The following is a 26,926-nucleotide window of genomic DNA, read 5'->3' on the forward strand; positions in this document are numbered from 1 at the left end:
GATGGGATGAAAGAAGCTTCAGTGTTTACAGCAGGCAGATCTCTAAGGAACAGACCACAGAGAAGTGAGGTAAACCTGTGCGTGAGGCAGATGGCAGGAACCACGCTTCACGGTTGCATCACAAACGGCAGCTCTCAGCACAGTGACACCACCCCAGATGTTCCAGGAGGGTCCTGGCTTCAGACGTCTGGGCACCGCCATGCCAGCCACATAGCACGCTCCAATTTCTCCTTTTACAAGCCTGGTTGCGGTGAGGGGAGGGTGCTAATGCCTGTGATGCCTTTATTTGTTCTCATGTGACCCTCACGACAGCCCTGTGAGCTGGAAGTCAGATCCCCCGCTGAATCTGAGGTAACCTGAGAAAGAGCCTGGAGGTGAGGCAGAGCTCTGCTCTGTGGTTCTCATCCAGGAAGGTGCCCTGTGTCTCACAGAGGTTTCTCCATGTCTATCTCTCTGGACCCTGAAGCCCTCATTGTAAACTCTTCCCTTTGCTGCCGGCTGTGCGTGCTGACCAAGTGTGAGCTTCAGCTTAACCTGCTTCCACATCCTTGTGTCGTCCACGTGCCTGATCTCTCCAGAGCCAGGCTTTGATGGGGGGGGGAGGGGTGGAGCTGGGGTGGAGATGGCCGGTCTGGGGCCAGCAGCACTTGAGAAAGGAGAGGAAGGGCCAACACGGAGGGGGCGATGAGGGAATCTAGGGAGCTCAGAGCAAACTCAGCTGGGGGCTTTCTTTTCAGGTCGAAAAAGGAAAATTGGGTTATGTTTGTAAGGAAAAAACAGAATTTTGCAGTGATCGTGTTGATGGAGGGAGTTGGGCAGGGACAGATTATCCGAAAAGCAAGGTAAGCATGAGCTTAGTGGTGCTTACTTACTAATCTGTAGTGAACACGTTCACATGGGTATGAAATTGTTCATTATTGGTTATAAGTAAGCACAAGTAAACCTGTGCTTACCTTGCTGACAGGGTCATCCATCCCTGTCATGGACTGTAAATTTAAAAAGAGGCTTTGATTTTGTAGGAAGGTGCTGTGGGGTTGGGAGAGAGACAGATGCCAGCCATCCCCAGAAGCAGAGTCTTTGATGTGGTGAAAAAATGTGAAATTGTTCACTACAGATGATCCGGTAAGCAAGGTAGGCACCGTGCTTACCTTACCTATTGGGTAACCTGCCCAGGAGTTGGGCTTAACCTGAGAGGTGAGTACAGAGGCTGGGCTTGGCTCTTGGAGGCTTCTGCCGAGAGGTGTGAAGGACTCGGATGTGCCCCTCCCTTCTTCTGTCTGTGGATTTTCTGAAATGTGCTGCTTGGTCTATTGCCCCTGAATTATGAGCTAGGGCAGCTTGTGTGTCACAGACGGGTCTCATGGAGCCAGGCACTGGTGCAGAGCATCTTCCAAGGATAGGTGTGCCCTCAGCATCCCCAGCAGTGCTGTGGGTGGGTCTTGGCACTTAGAATGGCCTGGACAGTTACAACATTCTTTCTGTTCTCCTCCGCGCCACAGACGGTCCCCCAGGGAGCCATCCTCCATGCGTCCACCACTGACTTTTCAGAAGCAATGCTCTGTTCACATCACAGCCCCAATCTGTGGCTCCTTGGTCTCTCTAGGTGCCGTCTGCACCCGGGCACCTGGCAGATGTGTTGGTAGGTAAAGACTCTCGTCCAGGAGCGATGCGGGACTTGGGGGGCTCGGCTCCACTTGGTCACTCAGGGACCCAGCAGCTCCTCCCACCATGCCAGTCCTGCACCCTCTCCAAAGGCGGCCCCTGCTCAGACCACCCCCCATGGGGGCTGTCTTTCCACACTGTACTCTTGCTTGAGCCTGCCAACCCCCGCACCCCCAGGTCCTGTCCCCTAGGTCCTGCCCCCCAGGTCCTGTCCCCCAGCTCCTGCACCCCAAGTTCCTGTCCCCCAGCTCCTGCCCCTGAGGTGCTGCCCCCTGAGAACCTACCCCCAGGTCCTGCCCCCCCAAAAGTGATTGGGTCCCGGAAGGTTCAAGTGATCGTGACAGACAGCAAGAAGGGTGTTTGGAATTAGGTGTTCTGCGCAGCCTAATTATAACAAGGAGCGCTACACCCCGCTACCCCCGAAGCGCAGCCTGCCTCCCAGTCTGTGACAGTGTGGCTATAATTGAGTTCCGAGCATGCTGTCAGACAGAATTACCTTTTGGCTGGGGGGGGTGCTCTTGCAGTGTTAGCGAGTGACTTCTATTCCTGCATTATTTTTAGGGCTCTTACAGAAAGAACTAGTAGAACCAGCTACTGACGAGTCAACTCTGACTTGTGGCGACCTCTCGTGTGTCAGGGCAGAGCTGTGCTCCACAGGGTTTTCAATGGTTGATCTTTCAGAAGTAGGCCATCAGGCCTTTCTTCCGAGACACCTGTGGGTGGACTTGAACCTCCAACCTTTCGGTTAGCAGCTGAGCACCCATTTGCACCACCCAGGGCACCCAGAACAGAAAGTCCAGATTCTATCGAGTACATTGGGTTCAGCTCTGGAAATGCGGGACACAGCAGCCTTGCTCTTACGTGGACTCTCCATATATGACACTATTGGCTATTGGCTTCCATATTTTTCATGACTTAAGTCTTGGGTGGGTTACCAGGGACTGGAGCAGTGGTGTCTTCTTTCCTTCCCTTTGCCGGGTTGGATCGGAGCCTCAAAGCGAAACAGAACAAAAAATTAACCAGCAGTTATGGTGGAAGAGGTGACAGTGACACCAACCAGGATGATCCCCCAGCCCCCAGCCCCAGTAGACCAGGAGTTTTGGGGTGTCTTAGGCTAGGTTCTCTAGAGGAGCAAAACCAGAGATTTATGTCAAGGAAATGGCTCACGTGGCTGTAAAGGCCGGCGAGTCCCAAGCCTGTGGGTCAGGTGTCAGGCTGGAGGCTTCTCCTGATTTATAGCTGTGGAGGCTGGCAAACCTAAGATCAGCAGATCAGATGGCAGGCTGCTGGCTCATGGACTGTGAAGGCTGATGAATCCCAAGATTGGCAGGTAAGCTTCTGGCTCAAGTCCTCAGAACCAGAGGTCAGATGATGACAAGTGAGAGCCTTGCTGGGGCGTCTTTCTATACTGGAGGCAGGCCACATCCCCAAGGAAACTCCCTTTTAACGGATTGGCTGCTTGTCATGGATGGAATTGTGCCCCCCAAAAATATGTGTCAACTTGGTTAGGCCACGATTCCCAGTTTCGTGTGGTTGTCCTCCATTTTGTGATTGTAATTTTTATGTTAAAGAGGACTAGGGTGGGGTTGTAACACCCTTACCCAGGTCACATCCCTGATCCAAGGTAAAAGGAGTTTCCCTAGGGTGTGGCCTGCACCACCTTTTATCTTACAAGAGATAAAAGGAAAGGGAGGCAAGCAGAGAGTTAGGGACCTAATACCACCAAGAAAGAAGCACCAGGAGCAGAGCATGTCCTTTGGACCCAGGTTTCCTGCTCAGGGAAGCTCCTAGTCCAGGGGAAGATTGATGAGAAGGTCCTTCCTCCAGAGCTGACAGAGAGAGAAAGCCCTCTTCTGGAGCTGACCCCCTGAATTTGGACTTCTAGCCTTCTAGACTGTGAGGAAATAAATTTCTCTTTGTTAAAGCCATCCCCTTGTGGTATTTCTGTTATAGCAGCACTAGATGACTAAGACACTGCTCATGCCACCAAGAATCGTGGCCCAGCTGAGTAGACACACAACCTTAACCGACAGGCGGGGTCACTGGGATGGAGCCCAGTGGCCATGGGAAGGGCATACATTAGTGATGACACAAGATGGTAGATTCTGGCACAGATATTGGCAGATGGTAGCGCACAGGCATCAGCTGGAGTTCACATCAGTGTCAGTCAGGTCTCCCTTGGGCAGGAGCTCAGGTGCCCATGGACCCCGGCTCTGTTTCCTCATCTGTACCTGAGACAGGCAGTCTGTGGGGGTAGGCCCTTGGCTTACCCTCCCCACCCCTCAGGGCACTCACAGTCCACCGTGAGGCCCTGGGAGGGACATCACTGAGCACGAAGCTTCTGATCCTTGCTCTATGGGCCTGTCTGTCAGTGTGTAGCACTGTGGTGGCTGGCGTGTTGCTGTGATGCTAGAAGTTATGCCACTGGTATTTCAAATACCAGCAGGGTCACCCACAGTGGATGGCTTTCAATGGAGCTTTTAGACTAAGACAGACTAGGAAGAAAGGTCTGACCATCTACTTCTAAAAATCAGCCAGGGAAAACCCTATGGGTCATAGTAGAACACTGTCCAATATAGTGATTGGGCAATGTTTTGCTCTGTTGTACGTAAGGTCGCCATGAGTCAGAGCCAACTTGATGGCAGCTAAGTATACCACCACCAACAACAATGTGCAAATTGGACAGATGAGAAGAAAAGGCAGCACAAAGCAGTCCCTCGTGTTTACTTAGATTTTATTGGCACTGCTGCGTGCTGGAAAAGCAATACCATATGGGACACCACGGCATGGTGTCCGTGGGCTGTGGTCGCCACCGGCCTGTGGTCCTGCATGCCATGGGTGTTCAGCACCCTGTGGAGATGTCGTCAGACACACAGATGTTTTTCTTTCTTGCGGGCCCACTGGAAGCTGTGCCTCAGCACCTTTGGGTGCCTCAGGCGGCCGTCTTGTCTTCTGGGTGAAAGGACTCGATGGGCAGCAGGGAGCTCGTCTTGGGCACCCCTGGGGGGCCCTGCAGCATCTTGTTTCTGCCCTCCAGCTTCCGGGCCCATTCGTCGCGGAGCCTGGGAGGGCAGCAATTCGGCACTATGTGTCAGCTCCTTGGGCCTGGGTGGCAGCCCAGCTGCATCTCTCAGCACCTCGGCACATGGCGGGGTCAGCCCCCTCCCACATGCTGACCTTCATTGGTGGCTCTGTGTCCCTGCCTAGCCCTGGGATCTTGTCCGGTCCTAAAAATCCTGGGCCCTGGAGGTGGCCAGGCCACTCTAGTCTCACTCCTCGGTGGAGAGGAGACGGCACATCGCCCCAGGAAGCAGCCTGGCCGTGTTTCTGGAAACTTCCAAGCCCCTGCCAAGCCCCGCCTGGGGAGATGGAGCAGAAGCCACCTTCACATTGGCTCACAGGAAGAACACAGCCTCCTGCCCGCCCACCTTGTGGACAACCTTGGGTGGGGAGCACTGTCATGACCACAGCAAGCTCAGGATTGGGAATGGCCCTGCCAGGGGGCCAGGCCCCCACCCCATGGGTGCTGGCAGACAAGGGACGAAGGGGAGAAGCACTGAGCCTGCAGGGTGGCTCAGGCAGCGCCCTCCCTCGTGTGCTGAGCCAGCAGATGTCCTTGTCCCAGGATGGCAGGTCAGTCCGGAGAGTGAACAGCCTGGGCTTCAGCTCCAGCCAGGCTCCTTGGGGACCAGGTTGTGAAGGCCTGCCCAGTCTGCCTTGGCTCCCTGTTGGCTCAACTGTGCCCTGGGGGCAGCTACTCGTTGGTTTGCTCGGGCCCCCCAGAAAGGCCCCCCAGCACCCACAGACCCCTCACAACCATAGGCCTCAGCACCCCAGGGTCCCAGAACCCCAGTACCCTAAGCCCCCAGCACCCAGACCCCCAACACCCTCAGGCCCCGCAGAAGGGCCCCTTAGCACCCACAGGTCCTCCAGCACCCAAGACCCTCCAGAAGGGCCCCCCAATATCCATAGACCCCCCCAGCATCCATAGACCCCTCCCCCGGCACCCACGGGTCCCCCAGCACACCCAGAGCGTCAGCACTCCCAGCATCAGGTCTCCAGAACCCCCAGCCCCCCAACACCCCAGCCCCCCAACACCTCCAGGCCCTTTCAGTACCCCCAGTCCTCTAACACCCCAGCACTCCCAGACCTCCAACACCCTAGGCCACAGCAATCCCAGGTCCCCCAGAAGAATCCCTCAGCACCCTAAGCCCCCCCAGTGCCCCCAGGCCCCGAACACCCTGGGACCCCTAGGACTCCAGGTCTACAACACCCCAGGCCTCTAACACCCTAGCCCCCCCCAACTCCCGCAGGCCCCCCAACACCACCAGGTCCCCAATACTCCAGGGCCTCTAGCACACCTGGCCCCCTAGCACCCCAGGCTTCCAATACCCCAGCCCTGCCAGCACCCTTGGCCCTCCAGCACTCCAGGCCTCCCAACATCCCAGGCCTTCCAGCAGCCCCAGGCCCTGAGTACCCCCAGCCTCCACAGTACCCAATGTCCCCAACACCCCAGGACCCCCAGGGCCTCTAGAACCCCCAGGCGCCGAGCATCCCCAGCCCCCCCAGCACCCCAGACCCCCCAGCACCCCCAGGCCCCCAGCACCCTTGGCTCCCCAGCACCCCCAGGCCTCTGGGCCAGCACCTAGGCTGGGGGTGTGTCGGCTTTGTTCTGCACGTCGTCACACACATGTTGTGTGAGGGTGTGTGGGAGTGTTGCCTCCTTGCCCCTCACTCAGAGGTCACGATGGTGGTGGATGCAGACTGGAGCGGATACCCCTGTTTTGCTGCCTTCCCCCAAACCCCTCGGGGAGTTTCTGTGAGTCGTCAGTGGTGGGGCTTGAAGTGGATGTAGGAGGGATGATCTTCCTGTCCCACTCATTCAGTACGTCTGTCAGGGATAGAATCATGTCCCCGAAACACGTGCTAAAGTCTTAACCTCTGTACCTGTGAACGTGACCTTGTTTGGAAATAGGGTTTAAAAAAAAAAAAAAAAGTTTTTTTCTTTTTTATCAGTTAGGTTAACAGGAAGTCGTACCAAGTCAGGGTGGGTACTGATCCCATCTAAGTAGAGTCTTATAAAAGAGAAGAGACACAGACAGACACGGAGGAGGGATGGCCATGTGAAGATGCTGCCACAAGCCAAGGAACCCCCAGGGCACCAGAAGCTGTAAGAGACAAGGCAGGGTCCTCCCCTAGAGCTGGAGGGAGCTAGTCCCCACAGACACCCTAATGCAGACTCCCAGCCTTCAGAGCTGAGAGAGGACAAATGTCTGCTCTCAGGCCCCCCACCCGGGCGTCGGCTTTGTTATGGCCGCCCTGGAACGCAGATGCGGGGTAGTCAGTGCTCTTCCTGAAGGTGCGGGGGGGAGGGGGCAAGGGTGCGGGGGTCCATCCGGATGATGTGGAGCTGAACGCTGGCCTGGGTGGCGCCCACCCTCCCCACTCATCACTCACCTGCTCAAGGCGCTCCGGCTGACTCTCAGCTCTTCGTCTTGGAGCTGTTTTGCATGATATTCGATTTTTTTCTCCCAGAACATCTTTAGCTCACTGGCATCAGAGGTTACTCTTCTGAGATGCCGCAGAGTGTAGCTTTTAGTCATTTTCTGGAAAAAGAAAAGTTGACAGACTTAGGCACTTTGCGCCTGAGCATGGAGGGAGAGGGTGTGAAACCCAGCCATGCACGTAATGAACTCGCCTCAGCCCCAAACCGCAGAGCGTCCTTGCAGTGTCCAGGGCACCAGAGTGAGGGCTGCCCGTGGAGGGGGGTCCTCGGGGAAGTCGCGGCTGCAGGCAGCTCGTGACCCCGCTATGGCAGGCACCCACCCCTCTGTCCAGCACAGCAGTTTCCTGGTTGGCGGGGGAGGTAGACGGATGGTGAATTTTGAACCTTTGGTCATTTCAAAACTGAAGATACGCTGAGCTCCTCCCTGTATTTTAGTGAAGTTTACCCTAAGGCTAAGGCAGTGGGAATGGGGTACTTCCTTGGAATGGAGCTTGGAATGGTATTTCCTGCCATTTCACAAGTGCCCACTTTTAAGCATGGCTGTGTGTGCTTTATCCTTCTGCATTCATGGCACAAAGATGTCCCTCACAAGGCAGTAAGCGAAGGTGTGGCTTTGAAATCTGAGAAACTGTGTCCCCAAGAGATACGTTTAAGTCCTTACCCTTGTACCTGTCCGTGTCTGGAAATAGGTCTCTGGAGATGTTATCAGCGAAGTCAGTGGAGAAGGGTGGGCCCTAGTCCTTCTGATGGCGTCTGGTCAAAGGGGAGAACAGACACAGTGGGAGCCACACACCGTGGAGAAGGCACAGTGTGACCATGCAGCTAAAGCCAGGGACTGCCGGCCCTCCCCAGAAGGTACTGTGTGACCTTGCAGCTAAAGCCAGGGTCCACTGGCCCTCCCCAGAAGGCACTGTGTGATCTTGCAGCTAAAGCCAGGGTCTGCTGGCCCTCCCCAGAAGGCACTGTGTGACCATTCAGCTAAAGCCAGGGTCTGCTGGCCCTCCCCAGAAGCCAGGAGGGGACAGGAACAGGTTCACCCTTGGAGTCTCAGAAGGAATCAACACAGCCGACACCCTGACCTTGGACTCCCAGCCACCAGGCTGTGAGACAAGGAGTTTCTCTCCTCTAAAGCTGCCCACTCTATGGTACTTTGTATGGCAGCCCTAAGAAACCAAGATATGCAGTTATTGAACATTTCTCTGCTCACGGAATAATCACATCTAAGAGTAAACAGTGTTAAATTCTTGCCAGAAGAGATGATAAATTGATGATAGTTCTTCTTAAGACTCTAGTGCTTGACGTAACTATTTTATGGAATTGCAAGGCCACAGATGAGAGAAATCCTTGAACGAGGAGGCCGCCGAGTGCGGACAGCAGGGGAACTCGCTGGCACTTTGGTGTCCCTAAGACCAGCCAATGCAAGTTCTGCTACTGGATTAAATACCAGCAAGGTCACCCATGGTGGGCAGGTTTTAATGGAGCTTCCAGACTAAGACAAACTAGGAAGAAAGGCCTGGCCATCTACTTCTAAAACCCTGTGGATCACAGTTCTGCTCTGATGCACAGGAGGTCACTCAATGGCAGCTGTATTATTTTCTTAATTGGGCTGTGGGGATAGTGTCTGCACAGTGGTGCACACAGGCTATGGCACCAGGCTGCATAGGTGGGAACACTGACTACGACAAGGAGCGAGAATAACAGGTGTTGGTCAGGCAATTCCAGCAGAAGGACGGCGAAGGTGGTGGTGGGTGTTTTCTGGCTGCAGCAGGAGGAGGAGAGACGGGAGGTGGGAGTCCTGGGCGGGCCGGCCCACCAGCCACGGCCGAGTGCAAGCTGGGCAGTGGCGCTGGTGGAATCTGGCAGCTTCGTCCAGGACTCAGTGGCAGGCTGCCTCCCCCTGTCATCACCCTGCACGCTCCAGGAGCCTGGGGATTACTGGCTGCACTGAGCTTTCAGGGTTATTATTTATTTCAGTCCTTGTGCTGACATGCAGAGCTGTGCTGTCTTCACCGCACCTTCCGGAGAGGGAGGGGACAGGCAGGACTCAGGGACAAGTGCAGCCCGTCTGTGACAGGCTCTACTTGGGGACAGGGAAACTTCACAGGGTGCCTGGGGTGGGCTCCATCCCTTCATGCCAGTGTTTTGGGAAACACTGAATTGCGTCTCCCCCAAAAGAATGTTCAAGTCCTAACCCTGTACCTGCGAATGTGACCTTGTTTGGGACTAGGGAGTTTCTTTTTTTATCAGTTAAGTGAGCGGTGACTTATAAAAGAGAACAGACACAGGAATGGTGACACATGGGGAAGACGTCACGTGACGATGGAGGCAGATGTGGCTGCAAGCAGCAAGGAAGGCCAGGGATTGCAGCAGCCACCGGAACCCAGGAGAGAGGCCTGGAGCAGCTCCTCTCCCAAAGTCCTCAGAAGGAAGGGACAGGACTGACACCCTGATCGCAGACTCCCAGCCTGCAGAACTGAGACAATACACTTCTGTTATTAAAGCCCCACTCTGCAGTTTTTTTTTTTTTTCTGCAGTATTCGGTTACAGCAGCCCCAGGAGATTCAGAGGTTGGCAGTGAAGAACGAAGTAGTCAACTGAGCCTGTGCCGGTGGAGAAGAGAAAACGCCAGACTGGCTCAAATAAACCAGGGGAAACGATGGCAGCGGCCGGCACAAACACCAGCATTGTTGTAATGTGGTCGCTAAAAGCAGTTGTTTGGACCCAGTCAACGAGTACATAGGAGTCCCTACGTGGGTGCAAATAGTTATTTGCTTGGCTGCTAACTGGAGAGTTGGAGGTTTGAGTCCACTCAGAAGAGCTGTGGAAGAAAGGCCTTGCAATCTACTTCCAAAAAACCAGCCACCGAAACGCCTGTAGAGCTCAGTTTTACTCTGACACCCTGGGGTCCCCAGGAGCCGGAGATGGCGGCAACTCCACGGCGGCTGATCTGGTTCCTTTTTTAAAACGACCACTTGAGAGGAAAGTGTTGAAACAGAGTTTGAATTATACCATTTTGTTAGGGATTGGATACCCCAAAACCCTTTGTGGTCGAGTTGATTCCGACCTATAGCAACCCTATGGGACAGAGTAGAACTGCCCCATAGGGTTTCCAAGGCTTGGCTGGTGGATTTGAACTGATGACCTTTTGGTTAGCAGCAGAAAGTTTAACTACTGTGCCACCAGGGTGCATGGACTGGATTGTGTCCCCCAAAATATGTGTTGTAAATCCTAACCTCTATGTCTGTGGTTATAATCCTGTCTGGGAATGGGTTGTGCTTCTTATGTTAATGAGGCAGGATTAGTGTAGGGTGTATCTTGAGTCAGTCTCCTGAGATATAAAGAGATTAAACAAGAAAGCTGGAAGCAGAGATGGGGAAGACACAGGCCAAGCCACATGCAGGTGGCTCAGGAGCAGAAGCTCAGAAGAGATAAGGACCTTCCTCCAGAGCCAACAGAGAGAGAAAGTCTTCCTCTAAAGCCAGCACCCTGAACTTGAACTTCTAGCCTCCTAAACAGTGAGGACATACATTTCTGTTAAAGCCATCGACTTGTGGTATTTTGGTTAAAGCAGGATTAGATAAGACAACTTTCTCGTTTTTATTCTTTTGTTTGTATAACTTATTGTGCTATGAGAATTTTTTTACAAGTTTTTTTCTGATCATAAAATCAAATCCTACTGAGTCATTTAAGATATATAAAATAAAAAGCACAACTGCTATTATAGAACACTGGAAATTCCAGAAAAAATGACCACCTGCAATCAATCCCACCACAAATCAACAACCAAAGAACCGTGATGGTACCCAGGGTTGCACACGCAGGGCCTGAGTCAGGCGTGCAGGCGCACACGCAGGGCCTGAGTCAGGAGTGCAGACAGCCTTGACGCCGACTGCCTCCAGGCCGAATCCAGCAGCCAAACGTTTGCTGACGTGGCCACGGGCTTTTGTAGGATTTTGGAACCGGGTCTGATCAGCAGAAGCAAAACTGACAAACTAAACGTGCAGGTCGGCCAGTGGAGACGAGTGGCCCCCTCCCCACGTTTAACCAGGGTCCAGGAAGAGACTTCACAATCTGATGAGTGGGATGAGTTACCTCCAGGCAATTACATTGTATCCTGACAGGAGGAAGTGAAAGACCAAATGGGGGGGTCCTATGGGCTCTGGAAAGTGATATGGCTGCCCCCTAGGCCTCCAGGGAAGGTGGGGTTCCTGGGAGGAGAGTAGGGGTCCTAGGAGAAGGGTGTGGGTCCTCAGGAGGAGGGCTTCAGTCCTGAAAGGAGGGTGAGGCTTCTGGGAGGAGGGTGGGGATCCAGGAGGAGAATGAGACATTTCAACTGACCCTACAGAAATAAAAAGGATAAGAGAACACTATGAACAATAATACACCAAAAAATTGGATCGTTTAGAGGAAATGGACAAATTCCTAGAAGCACATAAACTTCCTACATGACTCAAGAAGAAATAGAAGATTTCAAGAGACCTATAACAAGCGAAGAGATTGAATCAGTAATCAAAAACTTCCCAACAAAGAAAAGTCCTGGGTCAGATGGCATCACTGGGGAATTCTACCAAACACCTGTAGAAGTGACTCCAATCTGCTTAAACTTTTCCAAAAAATAAAAGAGGAGGGAATACTCCCTAACTCATTCTACGAGGCTAGCATTATCCTTATACCCAAACCAGAGAAAGACGCCACAAGAGAACTACAGACCAACATTCCGGATAAATATAGATGCAAAAATCTTCAGCAAACTGAATCCAGGAGGAGAGTGAGGTCCTGAGAGTAGAGGATCCTGGGAGGAGGGCAGGGGTCCCAGGAGGAGCTGTGAGGGTCCCGGAAGGAGGAAGGTGGGGTTCTCAGGAGGAGTTGTGGGGGTCCCTGGAGGGGTCCAGCTCCTTGGTTTGAATCTATGCTCTCGACTCTGGCTTCTGGTCTTGGGAGAGGCCTTGGTGGAGCCATCTCACTCCTTGATTTGTGCTCAGACTGTACATTCATGGGTTTGACCTGACATATCTGGTCACTTTTTATTTTTCCATCAATTATTTTGAGATTTTGTTTTATAGTTCAGAAATTAAAACACCAATAATCTTAGAGAATAAGCCCCAAACAAAGAGTCTTTCTCAGACTCTTACGGTGACAGCACACTCTGGCGTGTATGTGGTGCGGGGGTCGGAGGTCTGCGAGGAGGCTCCCATGCTAGAACACATTCCACGGTGTGTCCCGGGTGGTGGGAGGAGCCCAAGAATCCTGGGGGGGATGAGGAAGTACAAGAGCCCCTTTCCACCACCAGTGGCCTTGCGGACCCTCACCTGGAAGCAGCTGCACTCTCAGTGCCCCCCACTCAGGGCCCCCTCACTAAGCACGGCTGCTCTGATGACACACTTTTTCCAAAGAACTCCCCACAATCTAGCCCCACCAGAGCTGGCTCCCAGGTGCACAAGACAGGCCCTCTGGGCTGGGGTTCATTCGGACCAAGGGCTGAGGAAAACCAGGGCAGCTCTGTGGACAAGCTGACCAGGGCAAGCTGTCCAAATGGGCTTACTGAACTGAATGACTTAGGTGGATCCATTTTGAAAACCACTTTGTTGCTTTCCCAATGTGTCCATAGGGGCTGGGGTGGCAGTGTGGAGACAGACTGTTCTACCTTGCTGGCTTTCCCCACACTTTCCCTTGGATTCACCTTGTCCCCAAAGGGGACACTAGATCACAGCTGTCAGGCTGGCCCAGGGACCATAGCAGAGTAAGGCTGGGCATGTGCGGGCAGCTCCAGCAGGGCTGAGGGTCCCTCAGAGGCCAGGCCTGTCACAGCATTTAGCCATCTCCCTCTGGGACCTTCTGTTTATTCCACAATTTCCTCCCAAAGGGGAAGAACAACGTGGTAAAGTGTGTTGCAACTGGGGAAACAAAGGCAGGTTCAGACACCAGGGCTTGTCTCCCTCCAAACAGACCCCGTGATTCAAGTAGGCCAGGGAATGTTCTGGAACATGGCTCAGGTAATGTCATGGATTGAATTGTGTCCCCCCAAAAGGTGTGTCAACTTGGCTAGTCCATGATTTGCAGTATTGTGTGATTGTCCACCATTTTGTCATCCAATGTGATTTTCCTGTGTGTTGTAAATCCTGCCCTCTTTGATGTTAATGAGGCAGGACTCAATCTACAGGATTAGGTTGTGTCTGAGTCAATCTCTTTTGAGACATAAAAGAGAAATGAGCAGAGAGACATGGAGACCTCATACCGCCAAGAAAGTAGTGCCAGGAGAATAGTGTGTCCTTTGGACCGAGGATCCCTGAGCTGAGAAGCTTCTCAACTGGGGAAGATTGATGACAAGGACCTTCCCAGAGCCCACACAGAGAAAGAGCCTTCCCCTGCAGCTGACACCCTGAATACGGACTTCTAGCCTACTGGACTGTGAGAGAATAAACTTCTGTTTGTTAAAGCCATCCACCTATGGTATTCCTGTTACAGCAGCACTAGATGACTGAGACACCATCCACCTATGGTATTTCTGTTACAGCAGCACTAGATGACTAAGACACCATCCACCTATGGTATTCCTGTTATAGCAGCACTAGATGACTAAGACACCATCCACCCCTGGTGTTCCTGTTACAGCAGCACTCGATGACTGAGACACCATCCATCTGTGGTGTTCCTGTTACAGCAGCACTCGATGACTGAGACACCATCCACTTGTGGTGTGTCTGTTACAGCAGAACTCGATGACTGAGACACCATCCACCCCTGGTGTTCCTGTTACAGCAGCACTCGATGACTGAGACACCATCCATCCGTGGTGTTCCTGTTACAGCAGCACTCGATGACTGAGACACCATCCACCTGTGGTGTTCCTGTTACAGCAGCACTCGATGACTGAGACACCATCCACCTGTGGTGTGTCTGTTACAGCAGCACTAGGTGACTGAGACACCATCCACCTGTGGTGTGTCTGTTACAGCAGCACAGGGTGACTGAGACACCATCCACCTGTGGTGTGTCTGTTACAGCAGCACAGGGTGACTGAGACACCATCCACCTGTGGTGTTCCTGTTACAGCAGCACTCGATGACTGAGACACCATCCACCTGTGGTGTGTCTGTTACAGCAGCACTCGATGACTGAGACACCATCCACTTGTGGTGTGTCTGTTACAGCAGCACTCGATGACTGAGACACCACCCACCCCTGGTGTTCCTGTTACAGCAGCACTAGATGACTGAGACACCATCCACCTGTGGTGTTCCTGTTACAGCAGCACTCGATGACTGAGACACCATCCACCTGTGGTGTTCCTGTTACAGCAGCACTCGATGACTGAGACACCATCCACCTGTGGTGTGTCTGTTACAGCAGCACTAGATGACTGAGACACCATCCACCTGTGGTGTGTCTGTTACAGCAGCACAGGGTGACTGAGACACCATCCACCTGTGGTGTGTCTGTTACAGCAGCACAGGGTGACTGAGACACCATCCACCTGTGGTGTTCCTGTTACAGCAGCACTAGATGACTGAGACACCATCCACCTGTGGTGTGTCTGTTACAGCAGCACTCGATGACTGAGACACCATCCACCTGTGGTGTGTCTGTTACAGCAGCACTCGATGACTAAGGTAGGTGGTAATAGTCAAGGGCTGGAAACACTACTGAAATCGCTCGTTCTCTGTGGGGTATTAAGTAGGCGTTACTAATGTGGGTAGGGCTGCATCCAGAAATTACAAGTAGGTAAGAAGGTCGTGCAGCCTGGGAGGCTGGTCATGACATGAGTATGAAGAAAGTCAAGGCAATAAAAGCTTTGCTGGGGAGCGAATCAAACATTTGCCACAGTGCCTATTTGTACTAGGAAGCCAAAAGTGCAACTGTTTATAATAAAAAAAAAAAGTTTATTATAAGGGGACCGGAATTACTGTACCTGTCTCTGCTGCATACATACTGCTATGAATTAAACTGCTGTGAGTCCCTGGGTGATGCAAACAGTTCACGAGCTCAGCTGCTAAGCAAAAGGTTGGAGGTTTGAATCCACTCAGAGGTGCCTCAAAAGAAAGGTCTGGGGATCTACTTCCGAAAAATCGGGTGCTGAGAACCCTGTGGAGCACAGTTCTACTCTGACACACATGTGGTTGCCATGAGTCGGAGTTGATGAGATGGCAGCTCAATTAAAGAAGTGAGAAGCCTGGCCAGTTAAGAGGATGGGAGGCTCTGAAACTGGGATTGTACACCCACCCACGGTTGTTTGCACCGGAGTTCCTGCATCTGCTTGACTCTCTGGGCAGAAACTGCCCGAGTGAACCAGGGCTGTTAGACCCAGCCACACGGAGTGACCACCTCAGAAGAAGCCACCTGAGTGAACCAGGGCTGTTAGATCCAGCCACACGGAGTGACCACCTCAGAAGAAGCCACCTGAGTGAACCAGGGCTGTTAGGTCCAGCCACACGGAGTGACCACCTCAGAAGAAGCCACCTGAGTGAACCAGGGCTGTTAGGTCCAGCCACACGGAGTGACCACCTCAGAAGAAGGCACCTGAGTGAACCAGGGCTGTTAGATCCAGCCACATGGAGTGACCACCTCAGAAGAAGCCACCTGAGTGAACCAGGGCTGTTAGGTCCAGCCACACGGAGTGACCACCTCAGAAGAAGCCACCTGAGTGAACCAGGGCTGTTAGATCCAGCCACACGGAGTGACCACCTCAGAAGAAGCCACCTGAGTGAACCAGGGCTGTTAGATCCAGCCACACGGAGTGACCACCTCAGAAGAAGCCACCTGAGTGAACCAGGGCTGTTAGGTCCAGCCACACAGAGTGACCACCTCAGAAGAAACCACCTGAGTGAACCAGGGCTGTTAGATCCAGCCACACGGAGTGACCACCTCAGAAGAAGCCACCTGAGTGAACCAGGGCTGTTAGGTCCAGCCGCACGGAGTGATCACCTCAGAAGAAGCCACCTGAGTGAACCAGGGCTGTTAGATCCACCTACAAGGAGTGGTTCCTTCACAGCCCTGAGGCTGGACTTGACAGCCCTCCTTTTTCAGGGCTCTGAGAGAAGCTTGTGGTCCAGTAAGTCTATTCTCAGGGAACTTAGGCCCAAACTACAGCCTGTTTAAAGCATCACGGAGAAGAAAGAAAGAGAGAGAGAGCGAGGGAGGGAAGGAGGGAGGGAGGAAGGAAAGAGAGAGAGAGAAGGAGGGAGGGAGGGAGAGAAAGAAAGAAAGAGAAAGAGAGAGAAAGAGAGAGAGAGGGAAAGAGAAAGAGAGAAAGAACGAAAATCATCAGAAAGCCAGAAGCAGAAACCAGAAAATCAGCATAAAATTAGAGGCCAAAATCAGGTTTTATGGCCCTATGTGTCGAGAGATCAAACATCAGCTGACTTTCCATCCAAATGTACCTTGTCAGAATCTGAGCAGGAACATTGCAAAGAAAATTAAATCCCCCCAGAAATGCAGGTAGGCGGAGCTGGCTCATCTACTGTGCTGATTCCTCAGGCTATGGGATGGGGGCACCTGGTAAGCAAGGGCAATGCTATCAAACCCCAAGGGGCTTACTTTTCTAACTGGTGGGTTCCCTTGAGAATGTCTCTGTCTCGGCGTCCTCTGTGGGCCGTCTCCTGGGGTGAATGCTGATATTTGGCCTGTCACCCACTTTTATATGGCTGGTGACACAGGGCCTGGCTTTGCTTCAGTTGTGGGGAAACACGAGCTGGCTCTGGGCTGGCCACCGTCCCTGTGATGCAATTGACTCCTCAGCTCTCTCCTGGCAGCTCGTCCTGGCTCCTCCCACCCCCCCACCCCCCCGGAATTCAAGGGTGGTGTGTGAGCCAGCATACCAGGCCTTGGCGTGTGAGCCTGCATGTCTGTCCTTAGTTTGTAAGCCTGGACATCCATGTGTGAGCCTTCACACTGGCATGTGAGCCTGCACACCTGCCCTTGGTGTGTGAGCTTGCCATTGGCGTGTGAGCCCGCGCATGATGTATAAGCCTGCACATCTGTGTGTGAGCCTACACGTTGGCACATAAGCCTGCACGTCTGCCCTTAGTGTGTAAGCCTGCACTTCCATGTGTGAGCCTGCACACTGGCATGTGAGCCTGCCATTGGTGTTTGAGCCCGCGCATGGTGTATAAGCCTGCACGTCTGTGTATGAGACTGCACGTTGGCACATGAGCCTGCAAGTCTGCCCTTAGTGTGTAAGTTTGTGTGCCTGCCCATGGTGTGTGAGCCTGCACCTGTGCCCTTGGCTTGTGAGGGATCGTACAAGCTCTTCAGTTACTTTTATTCTTTTTACTTTGAGATTGTTCATTCAGCAGGAGTGACTTTTTCTGTGGAGGGGTCTGTGATACCCATGACCACTGGTATCTCCAGCTGGCTGTCCAGGCAACCCTGACCCTCACAGTGTTTGTGGCCATTTCCTAGTAAACCGTGCTTCCTGTTATATGGGCTCCTCACCTCAACAAAGACGATTGTCTTTCTGTTTCTCGTGCTGTCTGTTGTTTTGGGGTCTGGCTTCTGAGAGGAGATGGGCTAGAGAAGTATTTATTCTTTCATCTCAAACCAGATGTGTAGAGCAAGTTCTTGGTTAAAAAATATGTTAGTCTGATATTTTCAGAAGAAGCATAAACATGTTCTGTTGTTGTTGCTAACTGCTATCAAGTTGGCTCTGACTCATGATGACCCTACATACAACAGAAGGAAACATGGCCTGGTCCTGGCCATCCTCACAGTCATTGGTCTGCTCCAGTCTACTGTTGCTGCCTCAGTGTGTTTTGAGAACCGTCCACCCTAGGGGGCTCGTCTTCCAGCACTGTATCAGGCAGTAGTCTGTTGTGGTTCACTTGGTTTTCATTGGCTGATTTTTCTAAGTAGGTGGCCAGGCCTTTCTTCCCAGTCTGTCTCAGCCTTGAAACTCCGCTGAAGCCTGTCCATCGTGAGTGACCCTCCTGGTATTTAAAATGATGGCAGCATGGCAGCACAGCTGCTACCAGCATCCTAGCAACGTGCCAGCCAGCACAGTAGGGCACGCTGACATGGTGGAATAATAATAGCCAACACTGATTGAGTGAGACTCCAGAGTGACTTGTTCTGCTAAGAACAGTGTCCTGAAACGTTCTCCCTTGTGTCTGGTTGCTGACAGCCTCCCCGTGGGTGCTTCTTTCCTGGCACGTGCCTCAGCTGAGCTGCACTTCCCGCGTCCTCGCCCGGGGTGGGTAGAGGACCAGGAAGGTCACTGCTTTCCCTTCCACATCCTCACTGTCCCAGACTCCACTCCTGCGCCCGTGGACCAGGCTGTGGCTGGGGGACGCCCGCAGAGCTGCGGGTGCGGGCCTGATATGACTCTGTTGGCAGAGTGGGAGCTCGCTGAAGGGTAGTCCAGACTTCCTCCTCACCTGGGGGAGTTTCCAGTGCAATCCAGTCACTCCCACCCGACTGGTTTGGAATCCTGTTTGCTGATGATTTCCTGCTGGACTTACACTGTAGCTGTTTGTCACAGGGCTCTCTCTTTCTTGGCACTTTGATCCGCAGGGTCTCCAGGCCTCCAGGTGCCACCCCACTGTGGGTGGTCTCATTCCTCCCTTGAGGAGTTTCTTGGCCCTGGGAATGTTTCAGTGGGGTGGGGATGGCTGTTGGGCTTCCCCCAGCCCCCCAAATGTTCTGGCTGGTAAGGAGTGTGTGGAAATTTTCTCTCCAGACCCTTCCATGGCCCCCTTGGGCACCAATCAAGAGGACAAAAAAATTCTTCCATACGGAGGCTCCATAACTGTATATCTGGGTTTAATTTAACAGGAAATGCATTCATTATGAATTGGTAAATTGGTAAAATGCCGTGTGGGAGCCTTCCTCACCACACACCTCCCAGGCCCCAGAAGCTGCTGTCCCTTCTTCAGTGACACTGATTTTCCATCTAAAACTGATGGGTGTCCTGAACTGTGCCTGTGGTTCTTCGGGATTTTCTCCTCTGTTGGATGTTTGAAGCCTGCTGTTTACCAGTCAGTCCCAGAAATGAAGCAGTTCTCAGGGGAAGGCGCGAAGCCTCTCCTTTAAGCCAGATAACAAAGATGGGTGTGATGCTGGTTGATTCTAACTGTTCTTCCTGACGATTACGTATGGGTACATTTTTAGAATTCAAAGCAAGAATATTCTAAATAGCATGTGAGGTATCCTTCCCACCAGCTGCCATGGCGTCAAACTCCGACTTGTAGTGACCCTGTAGGACAGAGTAGAATTATCCCATAGGGCTGTAATCTTTATGGGAGCAGGTCACCAGGTCTTCTCTCCTGTGCAGTGGCTTCTGGGTTCACACTGCTGACCTGTTGTTTAGCAGCTGAGCGCTTAACCATTGAGCCACCAGTGCTCCTCGAGTTATCCTTAAGCACTGGCAATTCTTTTTTTTATTGTACTTTAGGTGAAGGTTTACGGAACAAACTAGCTTTGCATTAAACAGTACACATATTGTTTTACGACATTGGTTAACAACACTGTGACATGTCAACACTCTCCTTTCTTAACAATGGGTTCCCTATTACCAGCTTTCCTTGTCCCCTCCTGCCTTCTTGTCCTCGCCCCTGGGCAGGTGTGCCCCTTTAGCTTCATTTTGTTTTATAGGTCTGTCTAATCTTTGGCTGAAGGGGGAACCTCTGGAGTGACTTCATTACTGAGCTAAAACGATGTCCAGAGGCCATACTCTAGGGGCTTCTCTAGTCTCTTGTCAGGCCAGTAAGTCTGGTCTTTTTTTGTGAGTTTTTGTGAGAATTTTGCTTTGTATTTTTCTCCAGCTCTGTCCAGGACCCTCTATTGTGATCTCTGTCAGAGCAGTTGGTGGTGGTCGCTGGGCACCATCTAGTTGTGCTGGACTCAGTCTGGTGGAGGCCATGGTAGTTGTGGTCCATTAGTCCTTTGTATCTTTAGTTTTTCTTCATTCTCCCTTGATCCCGAAGGGGTGAGACTAGTGGAGTATCTTAGATGGCTGCTCACAGGCTTTTAAGACCCCAGATGCTACTCACCAAAGCAGAACGTAGAACATTTTCTTTATAAACTCTCTTATGCCAGTTGAGCTAGGTGTTCCACTCACCAGGAATTTTTTTTTTTTTTTATGATTTTTATTGTGCTTTAAGTGAAAGGTACAAATCAAGTCAGTCGCTCATACAAAAATTTATACACACCTTGTGATATACTCCTAGTTGCTCTCACCCTAATGAGATAGCACACTCTCTTTCTTCACCCTGTATTCCCTATGCCCATTCAGCTAGCTTCTGACCCCCTCTGCCTTCTCATCTCCTTTCCAGACAGGAGCTTCTCAGGTGGTCTTATGTGTCTACTTGAGCCAAGAAGCTCACTCCTCACTAGTATCATTTTCTATCTTATAGTCCAGTCCAATCCCTGTCTGAAAAGTTGGCTTCGTGAATGGTTCCTGTCTTGGGCTAAAAGAAGGTCTGGGGACCATGATCTCTGGGGTCCTTCTAGTTTCAGTCAGGCCATTAAGTCTGGCCTTTTTATGAGAATTTGGGGTCTGCATCCCACTACTTTCCTGCTCCCTCAGGAGTTCTCTGTTGTGTTCCCTGTCAGAACAGTCATTGGTTTTAGCCGGGCACCATCTAGTTCTTCTGGTCTCAGGCTGATGTAGTCTCTGGTTTATGTGGTCCTTTCTGCCTCTTGGGCTCATAATTACCTTGTGTCTGTGATGTTTTTCATTCCCCTTTACTCCAGGTGGGTTGGCACCGGGAATTCTTGTTCATGAAAACCTGCTCACCTTAGAGCCGCTTCATGCCATGTCCCTGTGGTCACTCAGACAACCATGTATTTGTGGCCGAGCCATGAGGAGCTGGCCTCATCCTGTGTGAGATGACTTTTGGATACTCAGAGGCCAACAGAAATTTGGCCCACCAAAATTTGTTGAAGTCCTAACCCTTGTACCTGTAAATATGACCCTGTTTGGAAATTGGGGTTTTATTTATTATGTTAATGAGGTCATACCGGAGTAGGGTGGATTCTAAACCTAATCTCTTCTGAGTTATACAAAGAGCCGACTAGACACAGAGGCACACATGAGGTGAGGGGTGGGGAGACAGACACCATGTGAGAATCATATATAAGCCAAGGACCCCAGGAAAGCCCAGACTACCGACGAGAAAGGAACCCACACAGCCAACACTTTTATGTGGACTTTTAGCCTCCAGACCTGTGGAAGAATAAATTTCTATTCTTTAAAGCCTCCCACTTGTGGTATTCGTGTTATAGCAGCACCAGGAGACGAAGACACCAACTAATGAGAAAACACAGTAGACAGACCTCTGCAAAACTTTTTCTTTCTAATGTTATAGGAAGAAACTCCACAAACTCTTTGCATGGGTTATCAGCGTTCAGAATGCCGGTCTACACATGTACAAGTCTTGATGAAACACTCCTGCTTCTACTTAGAGGTAAAACCCATGGCTAGAACGCAGCAGGAATGGCCCAACCTACCATGGTAGTGGGCTGGGGTCCCAAGTCCAAGCTTCCTCTTTGATCTACATTTCTACAGAGAGCAAGGTGGAAAAATCCCACCCCACCTAAGAGAAAAAAGAAGTATTAAAAACAAAAAATACCTGTTACTCAAATTCTCTAGGTAATTGCTTAATTTCTCCTTGTTGTCCTGAGGGTGTAGACCAACTATTTCATTGCTTCCAAGGTTCAAAAACTTTGACAAGACAAGGTTTTTCAAGCAGCAAATGCCTTAGAGCCTGGCTGGTGCTCATGAGGGTTCCACGGAGGATGGGGCAAGCTTCTCACAATGCCCCCCTCAAGCTGATCGAGAGGTGAGGTCTCCCCTAGACAGTGATAGGGCGCTGTTTTTAACCAAAGCTTCGTAAATAGCTTAAGGGTTGAAAGAAAAAAAATGTGGGGAGGGTGAGGAAATGGTCCCCCCCTGCCTCAATGGGGCAGTAAATGATACTGAGGGTCCCCTTGCTGGTGCGGGGTGGGGGGGCAATCCTAAATGTGCATCTGTGACATCCTGTCCTTCACTTGCAGACCACTGAGGCTGTCTGGGGCTGGCACAGGCTAGATTCATGGGAAGAAGCCAGGGGTTTAAGGGGCAGAAGGAGCGCCTCACACCTCCATCCCTGGAGGATGACCCTGGAGATCATCTCACACCTCCATCCCAGTAGGGTGACCCTTGGGAACACCTTATACCTCTGTCCCTGGAGGATGGCCCTGGGGTGTGTCCTATACCTCCATCCCTGGAGGATGATCCCAGGGAGAGCCTCATACCTCCATCTCTGAAGGATGACCCTGGGAAGCACCTCACACCTCCACCTCTGAAGGATGACCCTGGGGAGAACCTCACACCTCCATCCTTGGAGGATGACCCTGGGGAGCATCTTACATCTCCATTCTTGGGAGGACAACCCTGGGGAGCACCTCATGTCTCCATTCCTGGAGGAGGACCCTGGGGGAGCATCTCACACCTCTATGCCTAGATAATGGCCCTGGGGAGCACCTTATACTTCCATCCCTGGAGGATGACCCTGGGGAGAACTTCGCACCTCTATCCTGAAAAGATGACCCTGGGGAGCACCTCATACCTCCATTCCTGGAGAGTAACCCTGGGGAGCATGTCATACCTCCATCCCTGGACCCTGGGAGCTCCTCATACCTCCATCCTGGGACCAGACTAAGGAAGACCTTGGCTGCCATGAGGCATGCTTGGACTTTATGATGGTGGTGGTGGCAGAAGCGTTTTGGGTGGGAGAGGTCTTTGGCTTCCCCTGGTTATAAGGTGTGGGATGGAACACGGAAGAGTGGAGAGATGTTAGACCTAGGGGAACACCGAGGAGAACAGAGGGAGGATGTGATAGTTTAGGAGGGCAGGGACCACTGCCGTGCTCTGCACAGGAAGATCCTGGTTTAAATAAATTCCAATCCAGTATACAAAGGCAGCGTGTTAGTGGAGCAGTTTCCCAGGGGCAAATTAAAACGGCAGATGCCTCCTTAGGGTTTGCCAACGTCATTTGCCAACGTCATTTGTGAGTAGGAAGCCAGACCTTTCTCACTGTTAATTTGCATCATGTCCATTGCCTTTTAAAGAGATTCCATGATTCATGTTTACTTTACAGGCAGTGAAGTGGGATGGCTCCTAAGGAGGCAGATTAAGGCAGGGACATCACACTCTATCACCTTGTTTAGTGGAGGGCCATTGTGGGGGCAGGCTGTATCAGCTGATTGACTAAACGCTATGCCTTCTTCTTGATTTGCTTTGGGATAGGAAGGACCTAGATACGCAGGCAGAGAGGGAGAAATAGAAGCATGTATTTACAGTTGAAGGGGTCCTGCCTGGCACCATGATGTTTCAGAACTGGAAGAGGCTTTGGGAGCTCTCAGGCTTATCTTGTCGAATGTGAAGGTGCTCACGAATCAGCAGGTCTCCTTACGATGCAGGTTCTGATCTGAGGTTTGGGATGGGCCCCAGGTTCTGCCCTTCCCATGCACTCCCAGGAACACCCAAGCTACCAGTGTGTGGCTGTATTGAGTGTAGAGGTCTCAGCTGACAGAGTACCTCCGGCGGAGTTCACCTGTGGAACTGTGGAGAGCCGTCTTTCGGGAGTGGCTCTCATGTGCACACACGGGGTGGGGGGGAGGTGGGAGGTGGGGCAGGCTGCTCCCACTTTCTGGGTGGATTCAGTGCAAGTGCCCTGGATGGTGGAAATAGCCGCAGGGTGTGCGACCTGACCACAGCTAGCCTCTCCTCTACAACTGCCTCTGTGATGGGGGATGCTATTCCACCTTTCAGGTTGAGTCCTTCCTACAGAACAATCGCAGTGCTTGAATGTCCAACAGGGAGACAGTCAACAGAGAAAGTCAGGATCAAGAAATCATTTACATAGTTGTCTAACTATAAAAAAAAAAAATCTAGATATTATCTTCTTGTTTTTGTAACCTCTTTATAGCTACAAAATCAAAACAAAGTTACTGATCAAACAGCAGCTTTAAAATCCCTGCAAAATCCATCCATTTCAAAGTAACAACCCTAATTTAATGTGACAGGTAATGCTGTTTGGCTGGAACTAAGTTTCAGTTTGAATTTAATGATAAACGTCCCAACCTGTGTGGCAACATTCCCCACTGAGCAGCTATCAGCGTGAGCCAGAATGTTGTTTAGTTTTTAGATCATCACCAAAATGAAAGCACAAAATCTCATGGAACCCGCTGATCCCTGAGAATGCACCCTCAGACTTCCTACCCCGTGGGGAGTGCCGGGGTAAGGATTCTGCCATCTTGGGGAGATCCACCTACCAATGGGTCAATGAGGTAAGGGGAGTCATTGAGTCTTCAAATTACCCTGTTATTGAATTCAAAGAAGGAGACAAAAGTTTGTTTAGAAAGGAATAGAAGTCAGGGCTCCTGTTTGTGAGTGATAGAAGACTGACTCAAGGAGACTCAAGTGGGAAAGAATTCGTTGAGTCACACGACTGAGAAGCCCAGAAATTAGTTGTCTTCAGGCACAGCTGGATCCAGGGACTCAAACAATATTGTTAGGAGCAGCTTTCTCTCGTCTGGCCTCTTGGTTCTGTCTTATTTTATAGCTATTCTCAGGCATCCTCTCCCCTATCCAGCCTCTCCTTGGGTGAAGGCCCAGGAGGGAAGAGAGCACCTGTGTCCCAGCTCACCCTGGGGAGGGCTCATTGTGCCCATTGGCTTACCATGGGACTGTGATGTGCTGCTGCTGAAGCCTCACTCAGAGCTCAAGACTGAGAGTGGAGGAGAGGTGGATCCCTAGCTGATTTCCAAAGAAAGGGGCAGCAACGCTGGGAGGCAGAGAACAAGGCCACTGTGGGGCAGATCGTGAAGGCGCACCTCCTGCCGTTCCTAGGTCCACAAACTCTCCTCTTGCTGGTCAGCAGGGTGCAAGTGGATAGCGGTAAAGAACAATGATTTATTCTCTCACAGGTCTGGAGGCTACAAGTCCAAATTGGGATCTGGGCCGTTTCGATTCCTTCTGGGTAGGTAGCCCTGGGTGTTCCTCGGTGACCCTCACATGGTATCAGTCCCCCGTGTGTGTCTGTGTCTAATCTGTTCTTCTTATAACTCAGAAGTGATTAGATTTAGAGCTCACCTTACTTGGGTAAGGAGTCTCTGAGTGGCACAAATGGATAAGCCCCCAACCACTAGGCAAAAGGTTGGCAGTTCGAACCCACCCAGAGGTGTCTCAAAAGATAGACCTGGTAATCTGTTTTTGAAAGGTCTTGAAAACTCTGTGGAGCAGTTCTACCCTGCTGCACACATGGGGTCGCCAGGAGCCAGGAGTTGGAACTGACTCGATGCAACCAGTGACAACTTGGGTATGACTTAATTAACATAACAAGGAAAATCCTGTTTCCAAACAGGATTACATCTATAGGTACAGGGGTTAGGATTCCAAAACATACTTTTGGGGGACACAGTTTGATTCATAACAGGTGCCCCAAGAGCAGACAATATTCTTTTCCAGTGCCCACCCCATGCTGGGCACACAGGGCATCCTCAGTAAATAGAGATTGGTTGACCGACTGAGTGAAGGAACCTTGGCTCCGGGGTCGTATTTCTCTGTTCTCTGGAAAGGCTATTTAGCACTGTAGAGGAATGATGGCAATGTACTGTTTCCCCAGCATGGGGACTTGTGTGTTTGGAGGATTTCTCCTGAGGAGCACTTGCTATGGGGAAGATGCAAAGCTGGACCTTCCCTGACTCCATGTTTCAGCCGTTCTCAGCCGCATGTGTTTACAGGAAAGGTGGCTCTTCTCCTTCCTGCTGCCGGAGCGAGGCTGGCAGGCGATGAAAGCTGAAGCTTAGAGCATAAATCCCTCATGGCTGGATCACAAATATTTATCTCTGTAGGAAAACAGCTGTGAGCCAGCTCAAACCACCCCTTTGTGAAGGAGAACTCAAACGAGGTTGAGACGTCTGACGATGAAGGGCTACTTTTAGGGTTTGAGAAAGTGCTGGAAGCATGGAACCAGATCCCTGGGGCGTGGGGTTTAGGAGCTGTACTGGAAGCTGTGTCATTGTTTAAGTAAACAGAACTGAGCGTGAGCGTCAGTGTTGCTTCACAGCAGTAGGACGGTTGCTCAGAGACCCACGGTGGCATCGAGAGTCCCAGCTGTTCACGTGAGTGTCCATATGGCTTTGCCTGTTGTTCTTTGACAAAATCCAGTGCAGTGGCAGGAGGGGTGTGTCCCTGTCTGGGTAACACTGCCCACCCCTGTGGGAGAGGGTTGAATTCCTCTCTGCTCGAGGTCGGCCTTAGCAAAACTAAATGCCAGGTGGCTGGGCTGGTGCCTGCTCCCCTCCCTTGACCCACACACCCCCAGACTCAGGGTCACCGTGCAGTTTATCACAATCACTGCCCACTTCTTTTTGCAGCTCTGGTTTTCTGTTTTAATCACATGTGCCTTTTGTTAAAAACTCTGTAAGAGTCTTTCAGGAAAGAGATGGGTGATGAATGAACAACAAAAAATACGGTGTTTATCATGTGTCATGGGTTGAATTGTTTCCGCCCCAAAAGTGTGTCAACTTGGCTAGTCCATGAGTCCCAGTGTTGAGTGATTGTCCACCATTTTGTCATCTGAGGTGATTTTCTCATGTGTTGTAAGTCCTGCCTTTATGACGTTAATGAGGTGGGATAGGTGGCAGTTATGTTAATGAGGCAGAGCTCAGTCTACAAAATTAAGTTGTGTTTTAAGCCAAAGTCTTTTGAGATATAAAAGAGAGAAGCTAGCAGAGAGACATAGGGACCTCATGCCACCAAGAAAGCAGTGCCAGGAG

General features: G+C 51.5%; 1 protein-coding gene across 1 annotated transcript; it reads right to left on the reverse strand.

The window, feature by feature from the left end:
• Positions 1-4,594: 4,594 nt before the first annotated feature.
• On the reverse strand, positions 4,595-7,265 carry FAM240C (family with sequence similarity 240 member C). The gene is made up of 2 exons (XM_049888878.1): positions 7,120-7,265; positions 4,595-4,724 (listed from the first exon to the last, which is right to left on the reverse strand). The coding sequence occupies exons 1-2, from the start codon at positions 7,263-7,265 to the stop codon at positions 4,595-4,597; spliced, it is 276 nt and encodes a 91-aa protein (XP_049744835.1).
• Positions 7,266-26,926: the final 19,661 nt, after the last annotated feature.

This window comes from Elephas maximus, chromosome 6 (assembly GCF_024166365.1).
Source record: "Elephas maximus indicus isolate mEleMax1 chromosome 6, mEleMax1 primary haplotype, whole genome shotgun sequence".
NCBI classification, from domain to species: domain Eukaryota; kingdom Metazoa; phylum Chordata; class Mammalia; order Proboscidea; family Elephantidae; genus Elephas; species Elephas maximus.